The sequence below is a fragment of the Myotis yumanensis genome, unplaced genomic scaffold (assembly GCF_028538775.1).
Source record: "Myotis yumanensis isolate MYYU_CA2020_CCGP unplaced genomic scaffold, mMyoYum1.0.hap1 SCAF_1, whole genome shotgun sequence".
NCBI classification, from domain to species: Eukaryota; Metazoa; Chordata; class Mammalia; order Chiroptera; family Vespertilionidae; genus Myotis; species Myotis yumanensis.
Genome location: NW_027223752.1, coordinates 206704073 through 206732064, shown reverse-complemented (window position 1 = coordinate 206732064; position 27992 = coordinate 206704073). Strand labels below are relative to the sequence as shown.

The 27992-nt window shown below is 37.5% G+C and overlaps 1 protein-coding gene across 1 annotated transcript; it reads right to left on the bottom strand.

Moving 5' to 3' along the window:
- Positions 1-706: 706 nt before the first annotated feature.
- On the bottom strand, positions 707-27790 carry NMU (neuromedin U). The gene is made up of 10 exons (XM_070395684.1): positions 27679-27790; positions 20766-20824; positions 15802-15849; positions 11481-11540; positions 10125-10154; positions 9983-10033; positions 8318-8392; positions 4802-4855; positions 3688-3727; positions 707-902 (listed from the first exon to the last, which is right to left on the bottom strand). Exons 1-9 carry the CDS (start codon positions 27788-27790, stop codon positions 3692-3694), a joined length of 525 nt encoding a protein of 174 aa, XP_070251785.1. The 3' UTR covers positions 707-902; positions 3688-3691.
- Between the last annotated feature and the right edge of the window lie 202 nt (positions 27791-27992).

The following is a 27992-nucleotide window of genomic DNA, read 5'->3' as shown; positions in this document are numbered from 1 at the left end:
AATCCTATCCAGTCAGAGCCACCCTTCTGTCATCAGCCAGCAACCTGCTTGGTGGAGTGGGTGGTTATTCAAGAGTCGAGTGTCAAAAAGGAAAAACCCAAGGGAACCTGAAGAGAGATAATCTCAACATCTGAGGTTAATTCTGTGTCCACCAAACACTGATTTGATGTAAAAAGTTCTAACACTATATCCATGATCCTCTACTAGGAAGACTGTTTTCTTTCTGATAATGGACAAGACTGGTTGCCTTTTAGATGTTGTAAGATAAAATAACTTATATTAAGATAAAGTGAATACTACTAGTTGGTAGAAAAAGCTAGTCCCTCGATAGGTTTGTAGCGATCAGATGTCAATTTTACATACTATAAATCAGAACTTGCTTATTGGACTATTGGATGGATCATGGCCAAATTCCCCAATAGGTTTAGTTGGTATTCCTCCAGCAGGTTTATTTGGTATTCACAGTCTTAAGATTGTTAGCTATTGGGCATTCTGGTATTTATAAGAGCTGGTGAATTTGTTACTGACAAAATCCAAATAGGATAAACTAAAATAGCTCATTAAAACTCAACTCTACTGAGTGCTTTTAATAAAAATAACAGAAGGGCATGGGTATCAGTACTATCAAAAGCTGCAGGGATCAAAGGAACATCATTTTTACAGCTTTCTTGTACACTATTTATCATTGCAACACTTAAGAAAAGATATTTTAAGATGCTCTTTTAATGTTCAACAAATTAGACATTTATAATCTCAACAGACTTTTACTGAGAATGTTTACAACACAGATATTCTCAAACATGTTAAACTTAGCAAGGATTGCTTTTGAGAAAAGAAAACACACAAAATACCAATATATTTTGTATTCCATGGCATTGCTTCTATGGAAAATAGTTGGTATTCTGTAAAAAGAGAAAAATTGAATTTAGATTCAAGTATAAATGAGTATGTAAATGTGTATATAATGTTTGTATATAGATGTTCCTATAAATATTTTGTCATGTCTGATAAAACTGACACGAGGTATTTCTCAGCTTTTCTTCAGTTTATATATTTTTAGCTATCATTTAATTTTTCTAATCTCTCTTCGCTGGAACATTTACTCTGTATGTCTGTATTTCCCCAAAATTTCCAGTATTTAACTATATAAAAGTGGTTTCCTAAAGCTCACTGATATCAACAAAGTTTATGAATAAAATAGTTCAAAAGTTGCAGTTGTTCCTCGTGTATTTATTTCCTTATGTATTTGCAGTTAAATCTTCCCGTTATATGTGTAACTACTTTATAAGTAAATATAAGTGTTCAGGACAAAGTTTAAGACTTCAGATAATCAGATGAGAAAAACAAAGAAAAAGTAATTATTGAACTTTTTTTATTGACAAAATAAAATGAAGTCCTGGGTGAACTAGTCTGTGTAAACCTGAATTTTGGAAGCAATCCAGATAAAGCTATTTTTCTCAGCTTCAGAGAGAATATTCTACTAAATTGATAAAATCATAGAATAAATTCTATTTCACATTTGTGAGCACGCTAATACTTAGTTTGATGTTACAATCACAGATTTTTTCCATTAATTATTAAACTATTTTTGTTCACATCATGTAAATGCCTCTACAATTGTAAAGTGTTATGAAAGATAGTTTCTTTTCCATAACTCTTTGTTCTTATTTCCTTGAAAAAAGAAAAATTAAGACTATGTTGGCTCATATTTCTGATAGGAACATAACAGGCCTTTGTTGAAATAGGAGTTAATGCCAGAAATAGTTTGAAAATCTAAGTTCTTAACTATGCTCCTTGATCACGTTAAATTTTTCCTTTACTTTTCTTTTATTTATGTTTTATTTTTTTCTTGTTCAACTGAATTGACTAATGCATAAGAACCACATTAAATAAAAGGTAACAGAGCATCCTTGCTTTATTCTTGACATTAATGAAAACGTTCCAAACTTCGGGTCATGAAATTTTTTAAATATACTGCCGAATATGGTTCACTAATATTTCTTTTAAATTTTGCATTAAAATTTATATATAATTTTTACCTTCAGTTTCCTTTTTTAAAAAAACAAATCTTTATTGTTGAATGTATTACATATGTCCCCTTATTTCTCCCATTAACCCGCCCCCACCCCAGGCCTTCACCACCCACAGTTTCCTTTTTTATACTACTTTTGTAAGATTTTGTAAGATTTAAAAAAATATGGTTGACATTACAAAAAATATTTTGAGATTTTTCTTTCTTCTCTGAGCTGGAAAAATTCAAAATTTGCTGGCCTTGGACTTTTTGAAGGGAGTGTTTCTGGATAATGTTTCAATTTTTTTCCATGGCCATTAGTCTGTTTAGTTTTTTTCTTTCTTCTAAAGTGAATTTTGGTAACACCTACTTTACTGACAACCCTTTATTTTATGCAGGTTTCTAAATAGATAGGCACAGAGATTTGTCAAAGTACTCTTTTATAATATCCATTTCTTTCATATGTTATAATTTTTCTCTTTTCACTTGTAGTTTTGTATATTTACGGTTTCTCCATTTTTCTTAATTAGGCTAGGCTAATTAAACTAGCTTTATTTTTTGAAAATAATCAGATAATTTGCTTTATTAACCTATTCTTCCACTTTACACTTTATTAATTTGATCTTTCATTTATAGTTTTATTTAGTTTGCTTTCTTAAGGTTTAACTTCTTCTTTTTTAACTTATTGAGTTAAATCCTTAATTCACTCATTCTTTCTTACTTGAGAGTGTTTAAAGTCTTGAATTTTCCCCCAAATATGGCTTTGGCAGAGTCCCATAAGTTTTAATATTCATTGTTTTCATTATCTTTATTTTCTAAATATTGTATAATTTGTGTTGATATCTTCTTTGGTAAGAAGTAGTGCATTTTTATTTGGGGGATTTTTTTGAGAAAATAAGAATTTTAGCACTCTACAGCTAAATATGTATTAAGGGTTGAAATAAATGATATGGATGAAATATTTGCAAAAATATGTTCAGCATAGAATCTGCATTTAGGATTACATAAAGTAGTAGTAGAACATACTTTTATTTCTGTGGTATAAATTTATCAATCTGCATTTGGGTTGATTTCAAAAGTCATAGCATAATAAGACATTAGGATTACCATATTTATTAAACAGGCAGGGCAACTCAATAGCCTCTACCAGTAAGTGTCTACTGTATCTCCAGCATTGGAGTGGGAACTGGGAGTCCCAAAGTAAAAGTCATGCTTTCATGTCTTTCACATTTTGTTATTCTGTAGAAAAACTATACTTGAAAAATAAAAATGATTTAAAAAAGAATCTTTGAATATGAGTCATTTGGACAACAGAAGTACATTTATTCTGTAAGTTCTGACCCATTACATTGAATACTAATTGCCAAAATGAGAACACAATCTCTTACATGTGCTTGCGCAACAAATGACGGTGCGGTCACTGTCTACAAAATCAATGGTAATGAATATTGCGGCACAGCCTGAGGGATACACGACATGGTAGAAGCAAATTTGGCCCTAAAATACTGACATTTTCCATCATATAGCCCTCACAGATCCTATAATTACAGTACTTATATAAGAATATTAATGTATACATGCAATCAATTAATAGAAATATATTGCAAATAGTTTCATTTGTGGGTATCTGAAAACAACCGAAATTTTCCAACTGGGTTGAATTGTGGAACACATACCATTTTAAATGTAATCTTCTGATCTTTTTCCATTGCGTGGCTAGAAAATAACAAATTAGCAATAAATCAGTGTAACTAAGGAAGGAAGCTAATTTTAATAGAAAGCAGCCTAATAATGATCTTGATGCATGATATTATTTTTTCCTCTATGTAGTCTTGTTCCTTCCTTCAATTAATTCTCCAATTGGTTGTTAGAATTCGTTCTCAAAATGCAAATTTTACCATACGGTTCCCCTTATTTCTACATTAAAGTAGAAATTCCTTAGCTAAATATTTCATTGGCTAATTTCCATTAATTCTTCAAACTCAGCCCTTAAAGCCTCTCTGGATCTCCTTCACTCCACACCTGGTTGCATGCCTTTCTTTTAGAACCATAGCCCCTGGATTGAAGGTGCATTTAATATAGTATTTTGTATGTACTTATTTATCAATTTCCTATATTAGGCTGTAAACTCCCAGAGATAAAAATATAATCCTATCTGGCTTTTTATTCTTAGCCTTTGATAAATTGTCCAGCACCCAATAGATATTCAATAATTAGCTGCTGAATGAATGAACGAAAATTTTCTGGTAATGTATTAGGGATACAAACATTTTAGAAAGTATAGCTGCTGAGGAAGAAACTCATACTTAATAGACAATTTGGACATACAAAATACTAACTACAATGACAAAGATTTGTCTATTTATACCCTCTATTGTAGTTGATTCTTTTACTTTTAAAAGTGGATGAAAATAGTCATAACTCTCCCAATCTACTGAATAAAACATTTAGTAAATGAGTCCTTAGAATTTAAGGAGTAATACATCTTTAAGACACTCATTTTCTGCCCATGAAATTTTATGGAACTAAACTGAGCAATAGGTGAATGACACCTGGAGTATTTACAAACATGAGTAGTGGATTAGAGGCCGCACATGCCATAGCATTAAAGCAATAAATAAGTTGGTAAAAGAAGTAAACCTCAGACTATGACACTGGATGTCAAATATCTATAAATAAACTTTAAAACTCAAATAAAACTTATGAGTTAATGCAAATAAATGCACAGTGAGAGTATTTTTCAATTTTGATATTAATTGATTTTTTTAAAAAAATACAATACATGCATACCCTGAATAAAAAGTATCTTCGATTATGGCTTGCAATAGGACCTTGAAATTCTCCCTGGAAGACAAAATGAGGACATTCCAAATCAAGTAACAGGAGAAATAAGTGCAAATTCCTCTTGAGAGTTTAGTGAAGCTCAAAGTTATTTACAACTATTATGATTAAACAAAGAGGGAATCAAGGACTTGAGTATATAATTTATAACAATAGTTAATCTTTCTATTTATACTTGAAGAATTTTCAACAACTAGCAGTACAACAGAATGTTGTATTTTAAAATAATGTCCTTATTAATATAAAGATTCTATTTTCAGGAAGTTTGTCACAATGTATATTCATCAATAAGTAGAAAGAGAAATGACAGACACTTTATAATGAACTGTAATGAAAGTAAAATTTCCTTTCAGCATTTTGTTAGAACAAAATAATTTCTTTAACATACATATTGTATGTGCTAACACAACAACAAGGAAAAATATACAATAAAATTGTTAGGGCTGAAATACACAATATTGCTATAGGAATTTATATAGAAATTGAGGGTCAACTGTGGTAAACTATATTTATTCAATGAGACTTAAGAAGAGATTTTCCCAATATAATTCATTTTATAAAAATGGCAATAAAAATCAAATAGGAATAAACCAATTATTCATAATGGGTATATTGAGAAGTGTTTCTTTTCTAAAACATTTCTTTTTAAACTTAACGGAAAAAATATTTAACATTTTATGGCTTCTATAAAATTGGTTTTCATAGCTTCCTATTTTCATCAACTACTTACTATAAAAGTATCAGGATGGCATTCACTAGGAAATATGTCAACAAGACCTTTTTTAAATTATTCCATAATATAAGTAAATTCATATTTTTAAAATTCTATGAAATAGCTCTGACATCTATTAAAATTCTGAAATCCCTGCTTTACAACAAACATATCTTACACTTTCAGTATTTATATCTAATTCTCATCTTGACTAAATCCACTCAAAATACTTAAAAGATTGAATTTTTTCTATTTAAAAATGTCCACATTGAAACTATACATTTATACTACTATATTTTTTACAAGGGCAAAATGTAACTTAAAATGTGCTAAAATTTAAAACTCTCAAATCCAAACATACAGGTTGTTTTAGTCTTATCATTGAAGAAAGAGCAGTATATAAAATAATGAGTCCAGCAGTGTATAAAATAATTAGGGGTAAAAGAGATATAGGGTTGGAAGTGAGGATGTCTAGCAAACAAATTTTAAGCAAAGTGTTGGAATGGACTAGGATCTGAAAACTCATTTTCTTTAAGAACCCAAAATACTTCACTTAAAATATATGTTTTAAAATTAGGCTCCTTAGGCCCAGCAAAGCTAACACTACTGTAATTTTTTTTCTATGTATGTTTTACATTCTTTTCTTTCATAGGGTCCTAGGAGACTTGTCTTGCTGCAATATAGGGGTTATATTAGTCCAAAAGAATATACTACCAAGTCACAGTTTATAGTTTTAGATAGTTGTCTGGAAATATAGTCTGAAGTGATATTGTAAACTCACAATTTGTTGATATATTTTAAGAAACTGAATCCTTAAATTGAAATCTTACACTATTCATAAGTTAAGCAAGCTTTAGAGTAGAAGTTAATTTTTTTTAAATATATACTTTATTGATTTTTTCACAGAGAGGAAGGGAGAGGGATAGAGAGTTAGAAACATTGATGAGAGAGAAACATGGATCAGCTGCCTCCTGCACACCCCCTACTGGGGATGTGCCCGCAGCCAAGGTACATGCCCTTGACCGGAATCGAACCTGGGACCCTTCAGTCCACAGGCCGACGCTCTATCCACTTAGACAAACCGGTTAGGGCTAGAAGTTAATTTTTAAAAGCACCTCTTACTTTTAGAAAGCTAGATAACAACTGATTTGATTCTTTCCACACTGGAAATTCTGTAATTTTAAAGGCTATCACAGTTCCTTTTACATTTCTCTTTAAGCAGGTGGCAGCTGCCATTTTCCTTGATGGAAGCTAAGTTTAAGAAAGTGAAGAATTTAGGGAGGAAATAGTGACCATAAAACTAAATTTTGAGAAATGTATTTGCCTAAACTGTATGGATGTTTGAAAAGTATTTGAAGACTTTCAGTAGTACATTTAAGAAGAATAAAATTAAGATGGCATTTAAATTAAGGGAAAATATAAAATAAAATAAAAGAAGTATCCAAGACTAGACTATAAAGGAAATGGCATAGTGGAAAGAAAAATATTTGCCAAGACTAGAAGTCAGAAGAATCTATTGGAATTTCTAATCTCACTTACTAGAATGATCTTGGGAAACACCTTTAACTGTTCCGAATTGTTTTCCCTTTAGTAAACTGAGGATAACAATACTTATATAAGTGCCAACAGAGTCACCAAAAGAATAAAATAAGAGAAGACTAAAAACTATAATGCATTTTAACAATGCAAGGCATTACTTAAAAATAATACCTAGAAACTTTCATCATTGAAAGAGATAACATTCTTTTTAAATAACAATATAAACTCCTCAATTTCTAGTTTAAAAAGCTGTTTAACAAAGCTAGACTTATCTTAAACACAGATACCGATTTAGGGCCATTTTTTGTTAATTGTGGGAAAAACAAAACACACCTCCAATTAGTTTCTGATAAATTTATTTCTTGAGCCTAAAGTGTAACTTTTACTAACACTTTAGAAAGATTGCCATCCCAGTCAGTAGCCAACTTGTATACAGAGAGGCAGTAAATTGTAGTTTTTTTCTTTTTCCTGTTCCCCGTCTACTGACTAGCCACAGTGGATGGGTCCTTTCTTTTTTAAAAATTGATGAGAGAGTGAGAGATCAATTTGTTGTTCCACTTATTTGTGCAATCATTGGTTGATTCTTTTTTTTAAAATATATTTTATTGATTTTTTACAGAGAGGAAGGGAGAGGGAGAGAGTTAGAAACATCAATGAGAGAGAAACATCGATCAGCTGCTTCCTGCACACTCCCCACTGGGGATGTGCCCGCAACCAAGGTACATGCCCTTGACCGGAATCAAACCCGGGACCCTTGAGTCCGCAGACTGATGCTCTATCCACTGAGCCAAACAGGTCAGGGCCATTGGTTGATTCTTATATGTGCCCTTATCTGGGACCAAACCCACAACCTTGGTATACCGGGAACACACGCTAACCAACTGAGCTACCTGGCCAGGGCCTGGCTGTGTCCTTCCTTAAACCCAGAACAGGCTTCCTCACCGGGAGGGTCGTGATCCTTGGAAGGGAATCTAACCCCAGCTTTCCTCACTGCGCATAGCTTGAGACAGAAGGGCCATACTAGGGGGAAGGAAAATACCTGTTTTCTTTCAGAGTGTGAGAACGGTTAGGCAAACAGATGCTCTTAGGCTACCTGGGTGTTTCTGTGTGGCTTATGCTGAAGAAGAGTATCTATAAAACACCACACCTGGGAATTATCAGAAGGGCTGCCCCGCACAGAATGGCAAAGCAAGCATGCAGTTTGTGTTACATACGTTCAATTTGAGTCTCTTCATTCTTCTCTCATGCAGTTGAGGAACGAGCTGCAGCAACGGATGCACGACAGACGACTGAGAGACACGAACACACACACAATGAGCACAAAGGCTTCTCGGCACTGGGCATAAAGACGGTCGCCTATTTGTCTGTTTTTACCCACTATCCTAGCTTCAGACAAAACAGAACAAGGAAGATGTTATCTAAGACGGCCTTTGGTGAGCATTTCAAAGAACTGTGGAGGATACGCCAAGAGATGTAATAAAATTTGGTAGCTCTATGCTAGGATCTTTGCCATCATGTTGATGAAGCACTTTTCCTGAAGGCTTCAGCCCATCATCATCTGCCAAGAAGTAGAACACCCGTCTGCATCTTTGACAAAGAGCAGCGTCTGCTTCCAGACTTACTCAATGATCTGGGGCAGATGAAAACAGCTCTGGGAGAATCAGTTTATGATTATGAAAATGTTTCTCTAGAAGGTTATGCTGTTCGCACATCTAGTAATCTCCTTTATAAGTGATATAGTTTATTGAAAATTCAACATATGGAACAAGATGACAGGGGACACAAAAAATGACACAATGTGTTGTTGATAGCAAAAAATATGACTAAGATACATTTTCTCGAAATGTAAAGATGCCAAGCAGAAGGAAATGAAAGCACATCTGAGACATGTGGCTACCTGCTTCAGTCTCATTTTAAAAGCATGGCTTGCACTGAACCTTCTCACAAATATTAAAATCACTTATCAAATGGATTACTTTAAGCCCTATAGAAGGCTATCTGTTAACCAATTCAACTTGTATTTGGTTTTTAAAGCCAGTATAACCTAACTTTCAACTCCTAATTTGTAAGAATACTCAATGTGATAAACATCCAAAACTGAGTTTAAGATTACAGTTCCCTTTCCACAGGTATATACATGTTTAAAATACACGATGCTCCTCACTCCCTAAATTGGTCCATAGTTGTGAGTCACAAGCTTAGAAAGAATATTATAGTCAAATTATTATTAAGTATTCTAACTGAAACGCCAAAGTAGGTTCATTAGCATTTTAAAAATCCATGCATAAAAAGAAAAACCACCACTAAACCACAAAACTTAGAAGTGAACTGAATTCAAGTTATTGGTATCTGGCAAATCTTAGTAAATTCTCACTCTAAATGTCTAATTACAAATAAGGAGATATTAGGAATAGAAGTAGATATATCTAGTTATATTGAATTGCATTTGACAATTATCTTTTAATATCCTCAAAATGCCTTTGAATAAAATTATTTCTCCCATGTACTAATCACCATCTAAAATAATATGTTTTACTTGGTTTTGCCTTTAGAATGTAAGTTCCATGACAGCAGGAATTTCTTTTTTAATTTTAATTTTATTTACTGCTTTATTTCTAGTACATAGAATTGTGATTAGCACATAGCAGATACTCAGTAAGTAATTGTTGGCTGACTGAATGAATGATTTTAATATATATGCAATTATTGAGATATAAAATAAATTAAATGTATAAAAACATTGAATGCTATTTGTTCAGGTATGTATAAACTTTTAAAGTAAAAAAAATGAATTTTGCTCTAGTTCTATTAAATAAACTGCAAAAACAGGTTTAGAAAAAAAATACCAATGATTACTAGTAAGAAGTAATTCTACTTACCACAACATTTGAGTTGCCCAACTTCCCTGTCTTCGAATAATGAAATAAGAACTGTTAAAAAATAAGTAGTGAGCTTTATTATAGGTGATTAGTGCTTTCCTTTATTATTTTTTAATGTATATATTTATGGAAATCACCTTACCCTTTTGTTATTAACTTTTTCATCTGTTTTCTGTTGAAAAAATATGTACAAACATCATTATATCTTGCATAACATAAAATTATAATATATGTTATATATAATATATTATATAGTATAAAATTTGTAATATAAAATTGTCACATACGTTTTAAAACATGACAAGTTACATAAAAAATATAAGACTTAAATTGATTAAACATATATTGCTCTAAAAATAAATGAGAAATTAAAGATTGTTCGTAAATAAAGTGTACAAGATCTTTACTACAGCATTATTCATAAGAGTAAAAAATTGGAAAAAAAATTGGAAACATCCTGCAAGTTCAACATTGGGAAGAATATGATTATGTCTAAAATATTCAGTGAAATAGACAAGAAGGCGTCACATGAAAATACTTGTAGTTGTTATCACCAAGTTATAAGATTATAAGTTATTTTTGCTTTCTTCCATAAACTTTTCTTTATTCCTCTTTCCCTCCACAAATCTGTTTCTAAGAATGAATCATATCATTCCTTTTTGTTGTTGTTATTTTTTGTCCTCATTTGCTTTTAATATAAAAGGAAACTCATGGATAAATACCATTGTCATTTATTTTAATTAGAAGAAAAAATTTTGGAAAATGACCATTAAAAACACTGGAAACAAATCCAGTCATAAACACTTAGTTTCAATAAATATTTATGCTTTCAAAATATCAAGGTTTCTTTGATTTATTGTATGTGAAAGGCATGACAGTCAGAATGTACCAATGATCGTGGTTAAATTAATTATGAAAAATATAATTCTAAAATTGAGGTGTTATCCTTAATATGATAGTTTTAAAATAAGCGCATCTGTAAGATATAGAATACAAAATAAGGTTTGGAACATTATGCTATTTTTCAATTTCCCACCTAGTCTCATTTCAGGACTAAAAGTTCTCCCAGAAGAATCAAATAATTTTAATAAGAAACCAAGACAGTAAGAATATAATTTTCAAACTGACATTGACAATATAGTTTGATTTTTTTGCGTTCTTAATGTCCTTCTCGCTAACAAAGATTCATCTGTTCTCCAATTGTAATGTGAGTCAGGAGAGAAAAGAAGCCAATGACCCCACATTTCTCTCATCAGAGGTAGAACACATACTTGAGGGGATATATAACTTTTCAATCCATGACTGTAAACTTCATTGATAAGACCTTAAATCCTCAGACATCAGAGAAATTGAAGTATTTGTTTCTCATCCAAAACCAGCTTATTGTCTTCAAGCTCCTCTTGCTTGCTTCCTACATAGGGTATTTTCTTCTAGTAGGAATTCCAAAGTATCACTGAGCGATTTTTTGCCTACAAACAAAATACTATTTCAACCTTACCTGGGGCTTTGGTAGAGTCCCCATAATTGTGAAGCAAAGCTCCTCCAATGCATCGGATGCCTAATGGAAATGAGAAGGTACACAGGCTATGCTTCTATTTTAACAACATTTGCATAGAAGATATAACTGCAGAATATTGGGAGCCAAGGATATTTCAGCTACCCAGAATAGAATCCTTCTGGTGGCCCACTGAAACTCTGTTGGAATCCCTTGATTTTTCTCACGACAAAAACTTGGCTCTTAAACATAAAACCTTCCTTCCAATTAGAAAAAAGGAATTATGGCCTTAACCGGTTTGGCTCAGTGGATAGAGCATCAGCCTGCGGACTGAAGGGTCCCAGGTTTGATACCGGTCAAGGGCATGTACCTTGGCTGCGGGCACATCCCCAGTAGGGGGTGTGCAGGAGACAGCTGATCGACGTTTCTCTCTTATCGATGTTTCTAACTCTTGATCCCTCTCCCTTAATCTCCGTAAAAAATCAACAAAATATATTTTTTAAAAAAAGAAAAAAGGAATTATGTACAGTATATATGCACTGATTAAGGCTTCCACTGTGGTCCAGATACATAGTCCTCAGTACTTGCTAAAATTTCATGGAGTTCTATGACTGACAGTAATGAAGGCAGTGCCAAAAGAGAAATTATGGCTCCCGATTTGTAGCAAAGTCTGAATCTACAGGCCAAAGCTGTGAGCCTCGCTGAATATTACTCATTATTGGCTAATTTGGAAGTCCTTCAATTGCTCGAAAACAATGGGAGTTGGAGGGGAAGGAGCGGTCAATGGGGCACCTAACCTGAGTTACCACCCTTCCAGGCTGCTGACTGCACACCCCAGGATCAGGTTTTTCAAAGCATCTGAGTACACAAGTAGGGCAGGGCTCCCTGTGGTTAGCAGCCAGCTGGGTGTGGTGAGGAGTAGCACAAATGGACAAGCAGAGGCGAAACCTGCTTTGCACAGAATTTAGCACAGTAGTACCATAAACAATTGATTACTTAATAAAAATGCACATTGGAAATAATGAGGATCTGGAACCAGGAGGGTGATATAATTAGTGGTTAAAAACAGGGGCTATGGAGTTGAGCAGCCTGCAGCTCTATAGCAATACAAATTCCATCTCTACTCTTTGTTATCTGTGTCACTTTGGGCTGGCTACCTAACCTCTCTAAGCTTCAGTTTCTTCAGCCATAAATCCGCGATGACAACATCACTGCAGAGAGTTCTTGGAAGGATTAAATGTCAGTAAAGCTCTCAGTACGGTGCCAGGTATCTAGCAATTAGTTAACAATGGCAGCATTAAAAAAAGATGTGAAGCTTGATTTTCAGCTGCATTTACTCATAATTTAGAAGACATGTCAAAAGGGTTGTTTGGGGCTACCAATATCCTCAACTTTTGAACAACAGTGAATGGGTAATATGGTTGGTTTTAGTGAGGGATATAGTTGTAATCATGAAACAGCTTCTCTGAGCATCCTTCCTAGCATCAGAGATCTGTTCTCTTCCATTTGTTTGTCTTCCATGCAAATTGTTGGGATAATTATGAATGATATTAAATGGCTCATGTTTATATAGTGCTTCAATAAATTATAAAACACTTTCACATATATAATTCTTATTCTGTCCTTATAATCCAGCTGTGAGGTATATAAGACAGGAAGTGGTAGTCTCACGTGTAGAAGTAAGGTTCTAAGAGACGGTCACGTGCCCCAAACCACACATAGCTAGTAGTTGATAGAATGTGGCCTGGGGACTAAGTCTTCTGACCTTCAGATATTCCCATGTTGCACTAGTATTGACTGTTACACCTATGGTTGGGAGTTGGATGAGAGGAAAAATAGTGTGAACACTGAGACATCCTTTCTCATTTTTTCTCTTCAGGGATGGGGACACAGGTCCCCCCATAAAAATCTGGAAATAAATTCCTGAAAGTTCTTTTTATGGCCCATCTAGAAATGCTACAAAATATAAAACAATGACAAAACTGTCCAGTGATGTCGTTTGTCAAAGATGCATCTCTCAATTTAAAGAAGAATAAATTCTGACACATGAGTGTCTCTTTGAAAACATATTCTAAGCTGGATTAGGCTTTGCAACAAGATTGAAGTTTGACAGAAAAAGTTTCAAAACAAATTACGTTTTCTCCAGCAACTCTTTATGCAAAGCTATTATTTATGAGCTACAATATTCTCTAAGGACCTATTTTAGACTAAATTTTTAATATTTTATTGTTTTATGTGTGGGCCTTAAAGATCCTTTATTTCCTATTTGGTAAAAATGTTTTGAAAAACTATTCAGATAATCACATAAAAATAAAATAATAGCTAATGTGAAAATTAATGATTTTTAAAAATTGTATAATGTAAAAGATTCCATAGTAAATTAACCAACCTATCCTCAAAATGTACTCGCTATCCAAATCCAACAAAAGCCTAGTTTAACTTGATGGTGTTTAGATGAGTGCTTTAAAATTTGTCTTTTTACTATTGCAGAAATAAAAGTGATTCTGAGGGTATTCCTGAATTTTAAATTGTATGCTATATCCATCATGTGTTATATATCTACTAGTGGCCCGGTGCACAAAATTCATGCACGGGGGTTGGGGGGGGCCGTGTCCTTCAGCCTAGCCTTTACCCTCTCCAATCTGGGACCCCTTGGGGGACATCCCTCTCACAATCCGGGACTGCTGGCTCCCAACAGCTCACCTGCCTGCCTGCCTGATTGCCCCTAACTGCTTCTGCCTGCCAGTCTGATCACCCCCTAACCACTCCCCTGCCAGCCTGATCAATGCCGAACTGCTCCCCTGCCAGCCCAATTGCCCCCAACTGCCCTCCCCTGCCAACCATCTTGGGCAGCCATCTTGTGCCCACATAGGGGTGGCCATCTTGTGCGAGGGCATGATGGTCAATTTGCATATTGCCTCTTTATTATATAGGATCAACCTTCCTAAAGTAATTTGAATTATTATTCATAAACAGGTCATCTATTACAATCCTGGTCTTGCTTTACTGTCTAATGCCTCTAACTTCCTGCAGGTGATCCTCTGCAGACCAAGGAATGGCTTGAGGCAGAAGAAATACAGCATTACTAGTATATAGGGCTGCTGTCTCTACACTGGCCAGGATGACACTCTGGAAGGACTGTGATGGACATGGAATCTTGGCCAGACTATTTGGAGAGAAGCCCAAGGTACGCCCTTAGTTAAGCACTAAGTTGATTACTCTGAAAGGGTCAAACCAGACTTCTGCTGAGCCCTCTTCTCCATCTGGAAGACGAGTGATACTGATTTAAAAAGTCAAGACACTTAAGGCTTACTCTGCTGTACTTTAACTCAGAGCTGCAGACAGAAGCAGCAGTGCCCAAAGATGGTGTATGGAGGACACACTTATATCCCATTCCTCATGTTTCCATGTACAGGAGTTAGACTAACACTCCTCTCTCCCCACCCCCTCTTAACTCTTTCCCATGGGGAGAGGAGTGAGTGATCTGAGAGGTGATTGGGGGGAGGAAATTGGGCATGTTCATTCAGCCCTTTCCTCCTAGGGAGCCAGCTTTTCGGCCAGGTGTTCTTGTCAGGTCTCTGTTCTATGGCAGAAAATCTGAATCTGGCAGGAGGCCCGAGTCCCTGTCTAACCCAGTTTAATTCTGGGGATAGTTTGAGCAAACACACTTGGTATCAGCTCTAAGGCCACATTCACAAATTGACTTTTCAGTTACAATAATACTTTGATCTCCATAAGTCTGATTCTATAAGTTTCTCCCTCCATGGGTTTCAAACTCAATTGAGGGACAGAATATCAGTGCCCAAATACAGCAACAGGCACATTATTTTAATTAGCATTTTAATTTCCAAAATATGTGAATATTATCTGCAAATATATTTTTCTTAAAGACAAAAGTCCTAGCTCTTTACAACATAAGTTCTTAGCTCTCAATACTACCTGCAGATGATGTAATAATTTCTAATATGTTGACATGTTTTAATAAGTCCACAAAGTCATGACAGATCCAAAGGGGGAAAATGGAGCATTCAGCACTACACAAAAGCCTACATCAGTGATGGCGAACCTATGACACGCGTGTCAGAGGTGACACACGAACTCATTATTTTGGTTGATTTTTCTTTGTTAAATGGCATTTAAATATATAAGATAAATATCAAAAATATAAATCTTTGTTTTACTATGGTTGCAAATATCAAAAAATTTCTATATGTGACACGGCACCAGAGTTAAGTTAGGGTTTTTCAAAATGCTGACACGCCAAGCTCAAAAGGTTCGCCATCACTGGCCTACATCATTACAAAACACCTCCCACTGGAATTACCTGAGGCTGAGAACCACTGGGCAGGAAAGATGAACAAGCAGCCTCTATCTGTGGAAAACAAAAATGCCAGTTACATCTTGGAGATAGACAGAAAATAGCAGAAAACGGAAAGCAGATTTTACAAAGTCAAGTTACCTATGCAATAGTAATCGAAATTCCATGACAGCTTTAGGACTCTTGGATTTAGGGGAGAGGAGCCTCTTAAAGTTTCTAAGGAAGTCCTGCAATTGGGATTTCCCAAAAATCCCCCCCCCGCCCCCCCCCCCCCCCCCCCCCCCCCCCCGGTCACCAGTGTTCATAGGGATCATTAGAGAGTATAAAGATGCTTCAAACACTGAGGGGGAAAAAACTTCCTGTATTCTCCAGCCTGAGAAATGTGAGTGGTGACCAAAAAATGGCCTCGGAATTAAGAAGCACCCTGCTATTATGTGGTTCTTTATTACACATAAATCTAACCACACCATCTAAATTAAATGACAATAGCATAAGTGCTAAATTATAAATAGCATGATGAGTAGCATACAGTAAAAACTCTTACACAACAAGGGCAGCCTACTAGTTTGCTATCAAGGAGCCAGCATTAGAAAGGGTTCTATTGTACAAGAGTTTATGGAATTACAGTTGGCAACTAGCTGTTCTCCTAAAGAGAAGACTTGAAAGATTTTAAACTGTAATATAAAAGACTTTTATTAATCATTTAAAAAACAGTGTTGAGAAGTTAAGCACTAAGCTAGATGTCTGAAGTTATTTGTGGCATTTATTTATTTTGGTGGCCTTTTTAAGTGGAGCTGGAAAAAGTGGTACTGATTCTTGTCTGTCTGGAATCATTCAGGTTGAGTCCTATTTATGGCATAATATCGCAGAGGCCCCTTTCTAGTCTCAGAATTCTTTTTTGAACAGTTTAATTTAGTTTCCATTCTCCCACCAAACTGAAGAGGAGATTATCATACTCTTCAGTCAAAATTTCTCAAGTTCCTTGTTGCTTTCAAGTTTAACATGTCCTAAAATATATGATTCTCTAACTAGAGAATAACAAAGGTGTCCAATATTATAAAAAAGCAAGCTTACATCTCTCTCCTCTTTATCCTCACAGAACTTGTCATCTTCTCTATATATCGCAGATTTGGGGGAACTGTTTTATTCCACTTGTACCTCACTCCCTCTTCCATGCCATATAAACCCAGAATCATGAATATAAAGACACATACACATATACACACATAGTGATAAACTTCTTGAGGGCAGGGGCTATGCCATATCTAACTTGCCTAGAATAAGTTTTCAATAAATATTGTTTAACTAAATGTAATTGAACTTATGAAAAAAATATAAGACAAGTCAATTGAGAGAGGAAAGCCAAAAAAGATACCCTTTTAAGCTCTGAATTATGACCCATGTGTAATATATCACCTCCCAATGACATTTACTGTGATTTAACAGGTTGGAGAAAGTGATTCCTCCTAAAATTTTTGTGTTGCTTAGGTATCTGAAGACAGAAAAGCTCAGGGGGAAGGCTGTCCACCCACAGACCAGGCTGCCCATCTGTGTGAGGTGGCCACAGTGTCCAAGAATACAGAACTCTTGAGCCACAAGATAAGTAATGAGTGCATCCACGTCGTTTGAATAAAAACATCAGAGTAAGAAAAAACACCAATTAATTAAATTAAGAGATAATTGCAAAGCTTTTCGGTCTTTGTTCTCCTTTCTTTTAGAGGGCACAGCAACATTGCTCACCCATTTGTTCATTGTACTCAGATTCTGGCTCTAATAGTTTTAAGTGCCACTAATGGCTTTCGAGAACTCTGCAGAATCCATTGATGAATTTGGTTGAAAATGTATTACGGTATAACTGGCATTTAGTTTTTTACAGATAGACGCTGCTTGTTCATCTTTCCTGTCCATTAATTCTCTGTATATGGGTTGAAAATATGTTTCTAGTATTCTTAGCATCTTAACTTACTTAAATGATAGGGCTTTTACATCTCGGAGCTTTACCCAGCATTATCATCTAAATTATTTTTTTCAAAAATTTCCCACAGAATACAGATAGTTTCAAGCTAAAATAAATGTTTTTTTTTATTATACACTACCTATTGTCTAAATTATCTTCTTGTTTATATTTTTCTGGTGTGTGCTTTGATATACCAAAGCAAAGATCCTTATAATAAACTTTATGAATGCTATGCAATTAAAGGCTGTTTAGTACTTGGCACTCACCATCTATCTTATCTTTTCCCTTATATAAATTATTGGGGGTGGCTAGGTACAAAGGGTATACTTCTCAGTTCATAGCTCACTATCACCATTGGACTCTATTATTTTTACATTTCCATTTCCTACTCCTATTCCATCCTCCCATAGGCAACTCCTCTGTCATTTATGTGGTTCCTTCATTTGCTTAGGATCTTATAAAATGTTACTGTTGTTTGGTGTGCACATATGTTATTTTCTTACTTTTTTTTCAATTAGCACTATACTTTGAGACCTATCCATGTTACTGGGTACTTTAGCATGCTGCTCCCAACTGTTGGAGAATACCTACAATGTGTACCCACCACATGTTGCCTACACATTCCCTGATGACAGACAGCTGGGTTCCCTTGAATCCGTCTTTTACCTCCTTGTATCTGTCCTCCACTCATGGATCTATAGGAGAATATCTGGGCTCTATACCCAAGAGAGGTAATGGGGAAATCTAGGTGGCTTTAAAGCTGGCTCCTGAGTTGACACACTCACCAGCAATGGGTGAGGGTTAGTACCCCTCCACATCCTTTGCCATTATGACAGTTTGCTGTTTTCTTAATTTTCATTTCATTATTACTAATGAATTTAAGCATCACTTTAGACAGGTTTATTGGCCTTTTACTAGTTATTAACTGGTACGTCTTAAATTGTTCTAGCCTTTGTCTATTTTTACCTGGATTCCCATCTTTATCTAATTGATTTGATAATATTTCTTAGGTTATTTTAGAAATTAATCCCTTATCAGTTTAGACATTGTTAATATCTCATTTCAAAGTTTCTTACCTTTTTCCATGGCATCTTTTGTTGAAAGAAATCTTTATTTTTAATGTAATTCGATTCATCATTTTTTGGCCCTACGATTTATATTTGAAGTTTTATTTAGGAAGTCTTTTCCTGCTACTAGCTCCCAAAGATATTTTCCTAATAGAAAATATTTTCTATTAATTTCATAATTTTACCCTTTATATTTAGATCTTTAATCCACCTAGGCCCCCCTTTCATAGGGTGTTAAGTTTTACTTTCCTCCATATAGCAAGACAGTTTCTCAACCCTCACTGGCCAAACACTCTGCCCTTTCCCCATGAATTTTAGCATTACTTTTATTGTGAGTTAAGTTTGCGTGTACCTGAATTTCTGCCTTAGGTTGGGTTCCCCCAGAAACAGGCCTTGAGATAAGGATGTTGATATAAGTAGATTTGGGGGAGATGACCCAAGAAGCACTAATAGAAGATCAGAGAAATAAAACAGAAGAAATCCAATTAAGGGAATGTTATCAAGCAGGTAATCACTATTGGTAACTGGGGTCAATATGTCGGGGGAACTCTGGGAGCCAACGTAGAACTCAGAGTTAAGGTATTTAGCCACCAACTCCCTTGGGTCACCAATTGGGGGCTGCTCTCAGTTGGGCCATTTACTCCCAGGCATTTCTGGTGTGCCCTGAGCATAGGCCAAGCAGGCAGACTCACAGGGGCATGTGATTAGAATCAGCAAATTTGGAGTGCCCTGGAATGGTGAGTGCAAAGGGACATGGCAGGGCACTGACAATGTCTGTTAGACTCTCCAAGCTTTAGTCCCTGTTCCGTTGGTTCATCTGTCTGTTTTTGTGTCATTACCTTCTCTATTACTACAGTTTTCTAGTACCTCTTGATATCTGCTAGGGCAAGTTCTCATTCTTAGCTCTTTATATTTAAAATCTCCTTAGCTATTTTTAGACCTATGCTTTTCCATATCGATTTTAGGTTATATTTATGAAGTTTCTGAAAAAAACTAAATGAATTTTCTTAATGTAATTCATCATGATTATAAAGGAGAAAAGGCATAATGCTTATTTTGAAAGATGCAGATAAAGTATTTAATTAAGTTCAAATTTGATTTAAGATGAACAAAACTCTTAGTAAGATTATTATGCTAAGCAAAATAAGACAACTATCAGGTGATCTCACTCATATGTGGAATCTGATGAACAAAATAGATCCAGAGACATAAAAGCATGGAACAGACTGTGAAATCTCAGAGGGAAGGTGGGGGTAGGTGGGTGGGTAGGAAGAGATCAACCAAAGAACTTGTATGCATAACCCATGGACACAGACAATAGTGCGGTGAAGGCCTAGGGCAGGGATGGGCTAGAAGGGGGAAAAGAGGGACATATGTAATATTTTCAACAATAAAGATTTTTTAAAAAGATAGTTTCCATGCCTAGCCAGTGCGGCTCAGTGGTCAAGCATGGACCCATGAACTAAGAGGTCACCAGTTCGATTCCAGGTCAGGGCACATGCGCAGGTTGTGGGCTCGATCCCCAGTAGGAGGCGTGCAGAAGAAACAGCTCTCATCAATGTTTTCATCTGTCTATCCCTCTCCATTCCTCTCTCTATAAAATCAATAAAAACATTTTTTTTTTTTAAAAGAGAATTTCCTGCCCTAACTGGTTTGGCTCAGTGGATAGAGCGTAGGCCTGCAGACTCAAAGGTCCCAGGTTCGATTCCGGTCAAGGGCATGTACCTTAATTGTGGGAACATACCCAGTAGAGAGTGTGCAGGAGGCAGCTGATGGATGTTTCTCTCTCATTGATGTTTTTAATAAAAATTATAATTGTAAATGTTATAATATCAGAATGTTAGTAAAATTATAGCTGTCCCAAATTTCAATTATATTATTTCATTTTACTATAAGTTCAAAGAAGGGTATAATGTCCACTAATTTATATGAGGGTAATTCTTTACCTCATTCCACAACTGTAACTCTTCTTCAGGCTGTAATTCTTGAAGTAAAATTGGAGCACCTAAAAAAAAAAGTTATACTCACATGTTAATTTTATAGTCCTTCTTCAAAAATTAAATATTTATATGTACATTTATTAGTTGCTTAACAGCAGGGATATGTTCTGAGAAATCCATTGTTAGGTGATTTTGTCATTATGCGAACATCATAGAGTGCACAGAAACTTAGATGGTATAGCTTAATATATACCTAGGTTACATAGTATAACCAATTACTGTTTCTAAGCTACAAACTTATACAGCATGTGACCGTACTGAATCCTATAGGCAGTTTGTAACTCAATGCTATTTGTGTATCTAAACAGCCCTGGCCAGGTAGCTCAGTTGGTTAGAGTGTCGTCATGATTTGCTAAGGTTATAGGTTCAATCTCTGGTCAGGGTGCATATAAGAAGCAATCAATGAATGCATAAGTGGGTCAACAAATTGACATTTCTCTCTCAAATCAATACAAAATAATTAAACATATATAAATATAGGAAAGGTACAATAAAAATACAGAATAAAAGATTTAAAATGGGCTCTGGCCAGTTTTTCTCAGTGGTTAGAGCGTCGGCCTCTAGACTGGAAAGTCATGGGTTTGACTCCTGATCAAGGGCACGTACCTCAGTTGCAGGTTCTACCTTAGCTCCGGTCAGAGTATGGGGGGAGGGGCGGGGTCGGCAACCAATCAATGTGTCTCTCTCACATCGATGTTTCTCTCCCCTCACTCTTCCTCCCCTCCACTCTCTTTAAAAGAAAAAAAAAAACAACCAATGGAAAAAATATCCTTGGGTAAGGATTAAAAAAAAAAGATTAAAATGGAACACCTGTATAGGACACTTACTGTAAATGGAATTTGCAGGACTGGAAGTTGCTCTGGATGAGTCAGTGAGTAAGTGGTGAGTGAATGTGAAAGCCTAGGACATTATTGTACATACTATAGACTTTATAAACACTGTGCACTTAGGCTATACTAAATTTATATAAAAATTTATTCTTTATTCAATAAAAATTAATCTTAGCTTACTGTAACTTCTTTAATTTGTAAACTTTTAAATTTTTAGCTTTTGACTATTGTAATAATACTTAAAACAAACACATTTTACAGCTGTACAAAAATATTTTCTTTCTTTTATCCTTGTTCTATAGCTTTTTTCTACTTTAAAATTTTGTTTTTTACTTTTCGAACTTTTTTGTTAAAAACTAAACCACAAACACACACATTAGCCTAGGCCTATTACAGTGTCAGTATCAGGAAGATCACTATCTTCCACCTGCACACCTTGCCCCCCGGAAGGTGTTCAGGGGCAGTGAGGCACACGGAGCTATCATGGCAACAACGCCTTCTTCTGGAACACCTCCTGACGGGTCTGCCTGAGGCTCTTTCTGAGGAGGTGTCAACCTTTTCAGAAATATGTCCATGGTGGTTTGCTTGATTTGTCTCTTCTTCCCATCAAAGATTTGCTTATAAGCAGAGAGTGCCTCATAATTATTCTTTTCTATTAATGAAAAACTTTTGGTATTGGGTCCATGTTTTTAAACTTTTTAAGTAACTTGTTTAAGCCACCCAGAGCTAGCAGTAAACTCAACACTGTAGTTGGGTCCAGCCTTTTCTTTCAACACTGCAAACAAACTTTTTGCTTTGACCACGACCATCATGGTGCTGAGAGGGATAACTTCTGTGTCCGGTCTTCAATCCAGGCCACGTCTGTCCTAGGCCCTTCTCAAATTTTGTTAGTCTCGTTGCCTTTAATGAAGTAGATCTTTAACAGCTTCTGTCACTTTGTTCTTGTTCTTCAAGAGTATAGTGATGGTGAAGTGGGATATGCCTGACTGGCAAGCAACAGCCATTACTGATTTTCCACCTTTGTAGTCAATCACTTTTAATTTTGTTTCCAGGACAATCACTAAATACCTCTTATTGGCAAGATTAGCAGTGGATTTTATTTGCTTAGGGGCCGTGATGAAAAACAACAACATGATATTAAATCAAGCACAAGAGAAAAGGAACAATTAAGAGACACAGTAAATACAAGATGCATGAGGCTGCTGCTGGCATAATGTGACATCCTGTTTTACAGCAAAAAAAATTTTATAAGTATAAAGAGTACACTCTAAAATAATGATTAAAAGTATAGTATAGTAAATACATAAACCAGTAACATAGTTATTTTTTGTCATTATCAAGTATCATGTATTTTACATAGCTGTAAGTGCTATACTTTTATCTGTCAGTGCAGTAAGTATGTTTACACCAACACACGAGCAATGCATTGCGGCAGGACAATCAGACTGTTAGGACATCGCTAGGCAATAGGAATTTTTCAGCTCTGTTATGATCTTACTAGAAGCCCGGTGCATAAAATTCTTGCAGGGGGGCGGGTCCCCTCAGCCCAGGCTGCACCTTCTCCAATCTGGGACCCCTTGGGGGATGTCCGACTGCTGGCTTAGGTTTAACCGGCAGTCGGACATCCTCTCACAATCCTGGATCGCTAGCTCCTAATTGCTCAACTGCCTGCCTGCCTGGTCACCCCTACCTGCCCCCCCTGCCAGCCAGGTCACCACAACTGCCCCCCCCCACCAGCCTAGTCGCCCTTCACTGCCCCCTCTGCCACCTGGTCGCCCCCAACTGTCCCCTTCTGCCAGTCTGGTCACCCCTAACTGCCTTCCCTGGGGCCTGGTTGCCCCCAACTGCCTCTCCTGCCAGCCTGGTTGCCCCTCATGGCCCCCGCACTGGCCTGGCCACCCCATGCATCCTGCTGTTCAGTCATTTGGTTGTCCCTCACTAAACCCCCTACCGGCCTGGTCGCCCCTTGCAGCCTGCTGTTCAGTCGTTTGGTCATCCCTCACTAACCTCCTTGCCAGCCTGGTCGTAGGCAGGCATCTTGTGAGGGCATGAGGGTTAATTTGCATATTACCTCTTTATTATATAGGACAGGACCTCCATTATTGACTGAAAGGTCATCATGAAGCACATGATTGTAGTTCACTTGGGGGCAATATTTCTCATTTTTTATTGTACATCACTACCCTCCTATTGCAACTAGATATTTCAGCATTTGACTTACTGTAAGAAGATGTAATTATTAAATAAACCTTTATAACATTACAAAGGCATTACTCTCAGGAAATAATTACTTATATGTCAACACAAAAAGTTGTGCATGAATGTGCATAGCAGCATTATTCATAATAGCCAAAAGTACAAAAAAATCCAAATATCTACCGTCTGGTGAATAGGTAAAAAAATATGGTACATCCAAACAATAGAATACTATTAGCCATTAAAATGAATGACAAATCTCAGAAGGAAGGGAGGAGGGAAGAGATTAACTAAAGAACTTATGTGCATACTAGAGGCCCAATGCACGAAATTCATGCACGGGTAGAGTCCCTAAGCCTGGCCGATGATCAAGGCAGATCTGTGGGGTGACTGACAGGGCAATCAGGGGGGCCCCACTGGCACCCGCCTTGGTTGGCCTGGTGCCACCCACTCACCGGCCCCACTCCCTGCCCCCACCACTGGTCAACTCCCTCTGCAGGTGACCTGCAGGGTGATTGGGGGGGGGGACCCCCGCTGGTACCTGCCTTGGCTGGCCTGGGGCCTATGGGTTGGAGGCAGCTCCTGCATTAAGCAGCTGCCCCCTGGTGGTCAGTGTGTGTCATAGCGACTGGTCGTTCCACCAGTCATTCCACCATACAGTGGATTTGCATATTAGGCTTTTATTATATAGGATAGGCATAACCCATGGACATAGACAATAGTGTGGTAAAGGCCTGGAGGGGGTCAATGGGGGCAAAACGAGGAGGGTATATCTGTAATACTTTCAACAATAAAGATAAATAAGAATTTTATAAAAACAACTACAGTTGCTCCTCAATGTATGATGGGGTTTCATCCCAAACATCACAGCTTAGCCTAGCCTACTGGTATATCAAATGTGCTAAGAACACTTACATTAGCCTACAGTTGGGCAATTATTTTGAGTATCACCTCGACAGTAATTGCCTTCCTCTTTTTTTCACCAAAAGCAGGAGATACAAATGGGCATTTTGTAGCCATGATGGGATGCATAACACAATACCCCCAAAATGGTGGCAACACGGTACACTGTAGAGTGTCAGTTGTTTACCTGCATGATCACGTGGCGGACTGGGAGCTGTGACTTGCTGCCTAGCAGCATAAGAGACTGTCATACCACATACAGGGTGGAGCAAAAATAGATACAGTTGTTCGTATGGAAAATAATATGGTAATAAATAAATAAATAATAATACAAGAATAAATTCTGTTTCACATACTCACAACTGTAAACCTACTTTTGCCCTATCTTGAATTGCTAGCCTGAGAAAGGATCAAAATTCAAAGTATAGCATCCACTGGATGTATATTGCTTTGTGCCATCACAAAGTCAAAAATTAATAAGTCGAGCCACCATTAGTCAGGCACTAGCTGTACTGATATACACTGAGTGCCTAGATTATTATGACCGGCCAGATTATTATGACCAACCCATCAGTACAATGAAGTAAATTAGTTATGCAAATAATAATAATAATAATAATAATAACAAAATCTTGAGAGTATTTGCTTAGGAAGTTTTCAATATTCAGTATTTTTGGAAGTGTCAATGAAGTACTGATGGGGTGGTCATAATAATCTGGCCAATCAGTGTATATTACAACATAGCTGAACATCAGACATATGAGACTAAGTCAAATAAGACCAAACATTGTATGATTTCACTTATATGGAATTTCTAGAAAAGGCAAATCTATAGTGATAGAAAAATTAGTGGTTGCCTGGAGCTGGGATTAGGAATGAATTTTAAGAATTCTTCAGTGAGTAGGGGCCTGACTGGAAAAGGACACTTCTTAATTTAGTCCTGGTCGCTTTATCGCTTACTGTCACAGATCAAATCAAGTGATAGCTTGTTGCAGATATCCGAATGTTCCCCAGTTTAGGAAATTTCCTTCTTTATTTTAATATTGTTCTCTGAATAGTAAACAGTTTCCATCCACAGAATCCGACTGGCCCTTTATCTTCTCGTTGCTATTGCATGCTCTGCTAACTCATTTATTGACACTATTGTATTTTCTTCTGGCTTCATGACCTGCATTTTGTTGTTTTTAGACACATCCAGTTGCATCTCCTGTAAGGATTAATCCTGGTAGATTATCTCCCAGGTGTGCTTCTGTAAATCAAGCTTCCCCGTCAGTGTCATCTTTAGAGATTCAGGACTAGGGCATCTCACACTGTATATTCACCCTCTCCCCATCCCTTCACCATGGTAGAGACATAAAATTAGCTTTAAGCATCAAGAGCAGTCTGAAGGGGAAAGAAGACACAAAAGGGTCGTTTGGGAGATCTCTGTGCAGTGACAGATGTGTTTCATCCCTTTGCTTGAGAAATGTTAGGGAATTTTATGAGTCAATCTGTCAGACAGCAGATACGCTATTTGGGAAATGAAGCCCAAGACGTATCTTTTTTAGAAAGCAGCTGCTGACTTCCATAGTTTCTGTTCAATCAGCAGCACTGAAAGTGCCACCTCCCCCCAAAACAGTTACCTCTCACTGATGCCCAAACCACTGCAAACATATAGCAGGTAACCTGCATGGAAAGTACACTTACTTTACAAAGGAAACAAAACACACACACACACACACACACACACACACACACACACTTTTAAAATTATGATTATCTGCTTCCTTAATAAGCTAAAGATTACCTTCCTAATTTTACCAACAACAAATTGAGAAATATCACCATTACTTTGCATACGTCACTGTGTCACTGCTGGCTATGTGATGGAGAAGGTTCTGGTCTCCTAGCTTCTGATGGCTTAGCTCTCAAAGTCAAATTACCTTGTTTTTCAAGCAGGGGACTCCTCCTCCCCTCCCCTCCCACCTCCACCACCCAGGAAAGGAGAAAATCAGAACAATTAAAGACAACAATAAAAAGAAGTACATTAGGAAAAGGAAACATAGCTTCAGTGTCCCCACCTCTACCTGAGAGCTGAGCCACGCTCTGAAAGGTGCCTGCAGTTGTGGTTTCTGTTCCCGATATTCTGAACAGTGATGAAAGGGTCTGCTGTTTCTGACAGGGGAGGAGAGGGAAGCTGGGAAGGTGGGAAATTCATGGTCTTAGGGCAGTGGCTGCCGGAAGGGTGGTCCCTCAAGGTTCCCTGGAAAGGGAACCTTGAGGGACCCGCTAAGTGTCTCCCCACTATGAGGAGCGCTCCGCTCTGCCTTGGCCCCCCAAGCTTCAGGCCTCCCTCCCTGACCGTGTCTTTGCTTTTCCCACTTCTTTCCTCTAACCCAAGCTCAGGACGTCCCTACTGTGATCATATCACAACACCTTCCGACCTGAGCTGTGGCACAGGCTGAAAGCCTGCTTGCACATTGCCTCTCCAACTCTGTATCATAAAAAATAAAAAACCCAAAAAGTATCTATCCCTTTCCCGGATCTGGTGCCTGAAACCTACAAGGCGCAGAGCCCTCCCTCCCATCCCTCTAACCCTCTACCTAGAACGGGCCAGTTTCTCTGCTCAGGGTTATCTGACCGCCAGTGGAGCGCTCTCCAAGTTGACTTCGCATCAGCAGGTGAAGAATCGCCCTCGCTCTAGTTTTGCTTCGACCACCCATCCCTCCACTCACTATCAAAGGGAAAGCATTTCAATTCCCACTCTGCTAACTCCCGTCACCCGTGGGCCACGAGGGAGCCCTGTGAGGTTTCCTCGCCGCAGGCTGTCCCCTGTCTGCAGGGCTCCAAGGCGCCGAGAACACGCGCCAGGCGGCCGGGGCGAAAGCGAGTCGCGGCTACAAAGGGAGCGGAGCGCGCGGCCGGGTGCGGGAGAGGCGCGGGCGGCTCACCTCCGCAGGCGCCCGCCCAGCAGGCCAGCAGCAGCAGCAGCGCCAGGAGCGGGGGCGCCGTGGCCCCTGGTCCGGGGGGCGTCCCGGGGAGGCGCTTCGCTGCCGGCGGCATCTCGGCGCCCGCGGACGGACGGACGGCTCGGGGATCGCGACGTGCGCTGCCCCACGCGGGGTCGGTGTCCTGGCCTCGCCTCTGTGTCCCTGCAGCGCCGCTCGCGGGGGCTCGGCCGCTGAACTGACCGCCCCGCTCGCCGCCAACTTTTAAACCTCGTGGACACGTGGGCTGATGCGCGCGGTCCCGGGGCGCGCCACCC

Coding starts and splice junctions, on each gene's coding strand:
- NMU (XM_070395684.1), bottom strand. CDS start 27,790: ATGCCGCCGGCAGCGAAGCGCCTCCCCGGGACGCCCCCCGGACCAGGG. Junction 20,825..27,678: donor CTGGGCGGGCGCCTGCGGAG/GTGAGCCGCCCG, acceptor TTTTTTTTTTAG/GTGCTCCAATTTTACTTCAA. Junction 4,856..8,317: donor TGAAGAGACTCAAATTGAAC/GTATGTAACACA, acceptor TTTGTCTTCCAG/GGAGAATTTCAAGGTCCTAT.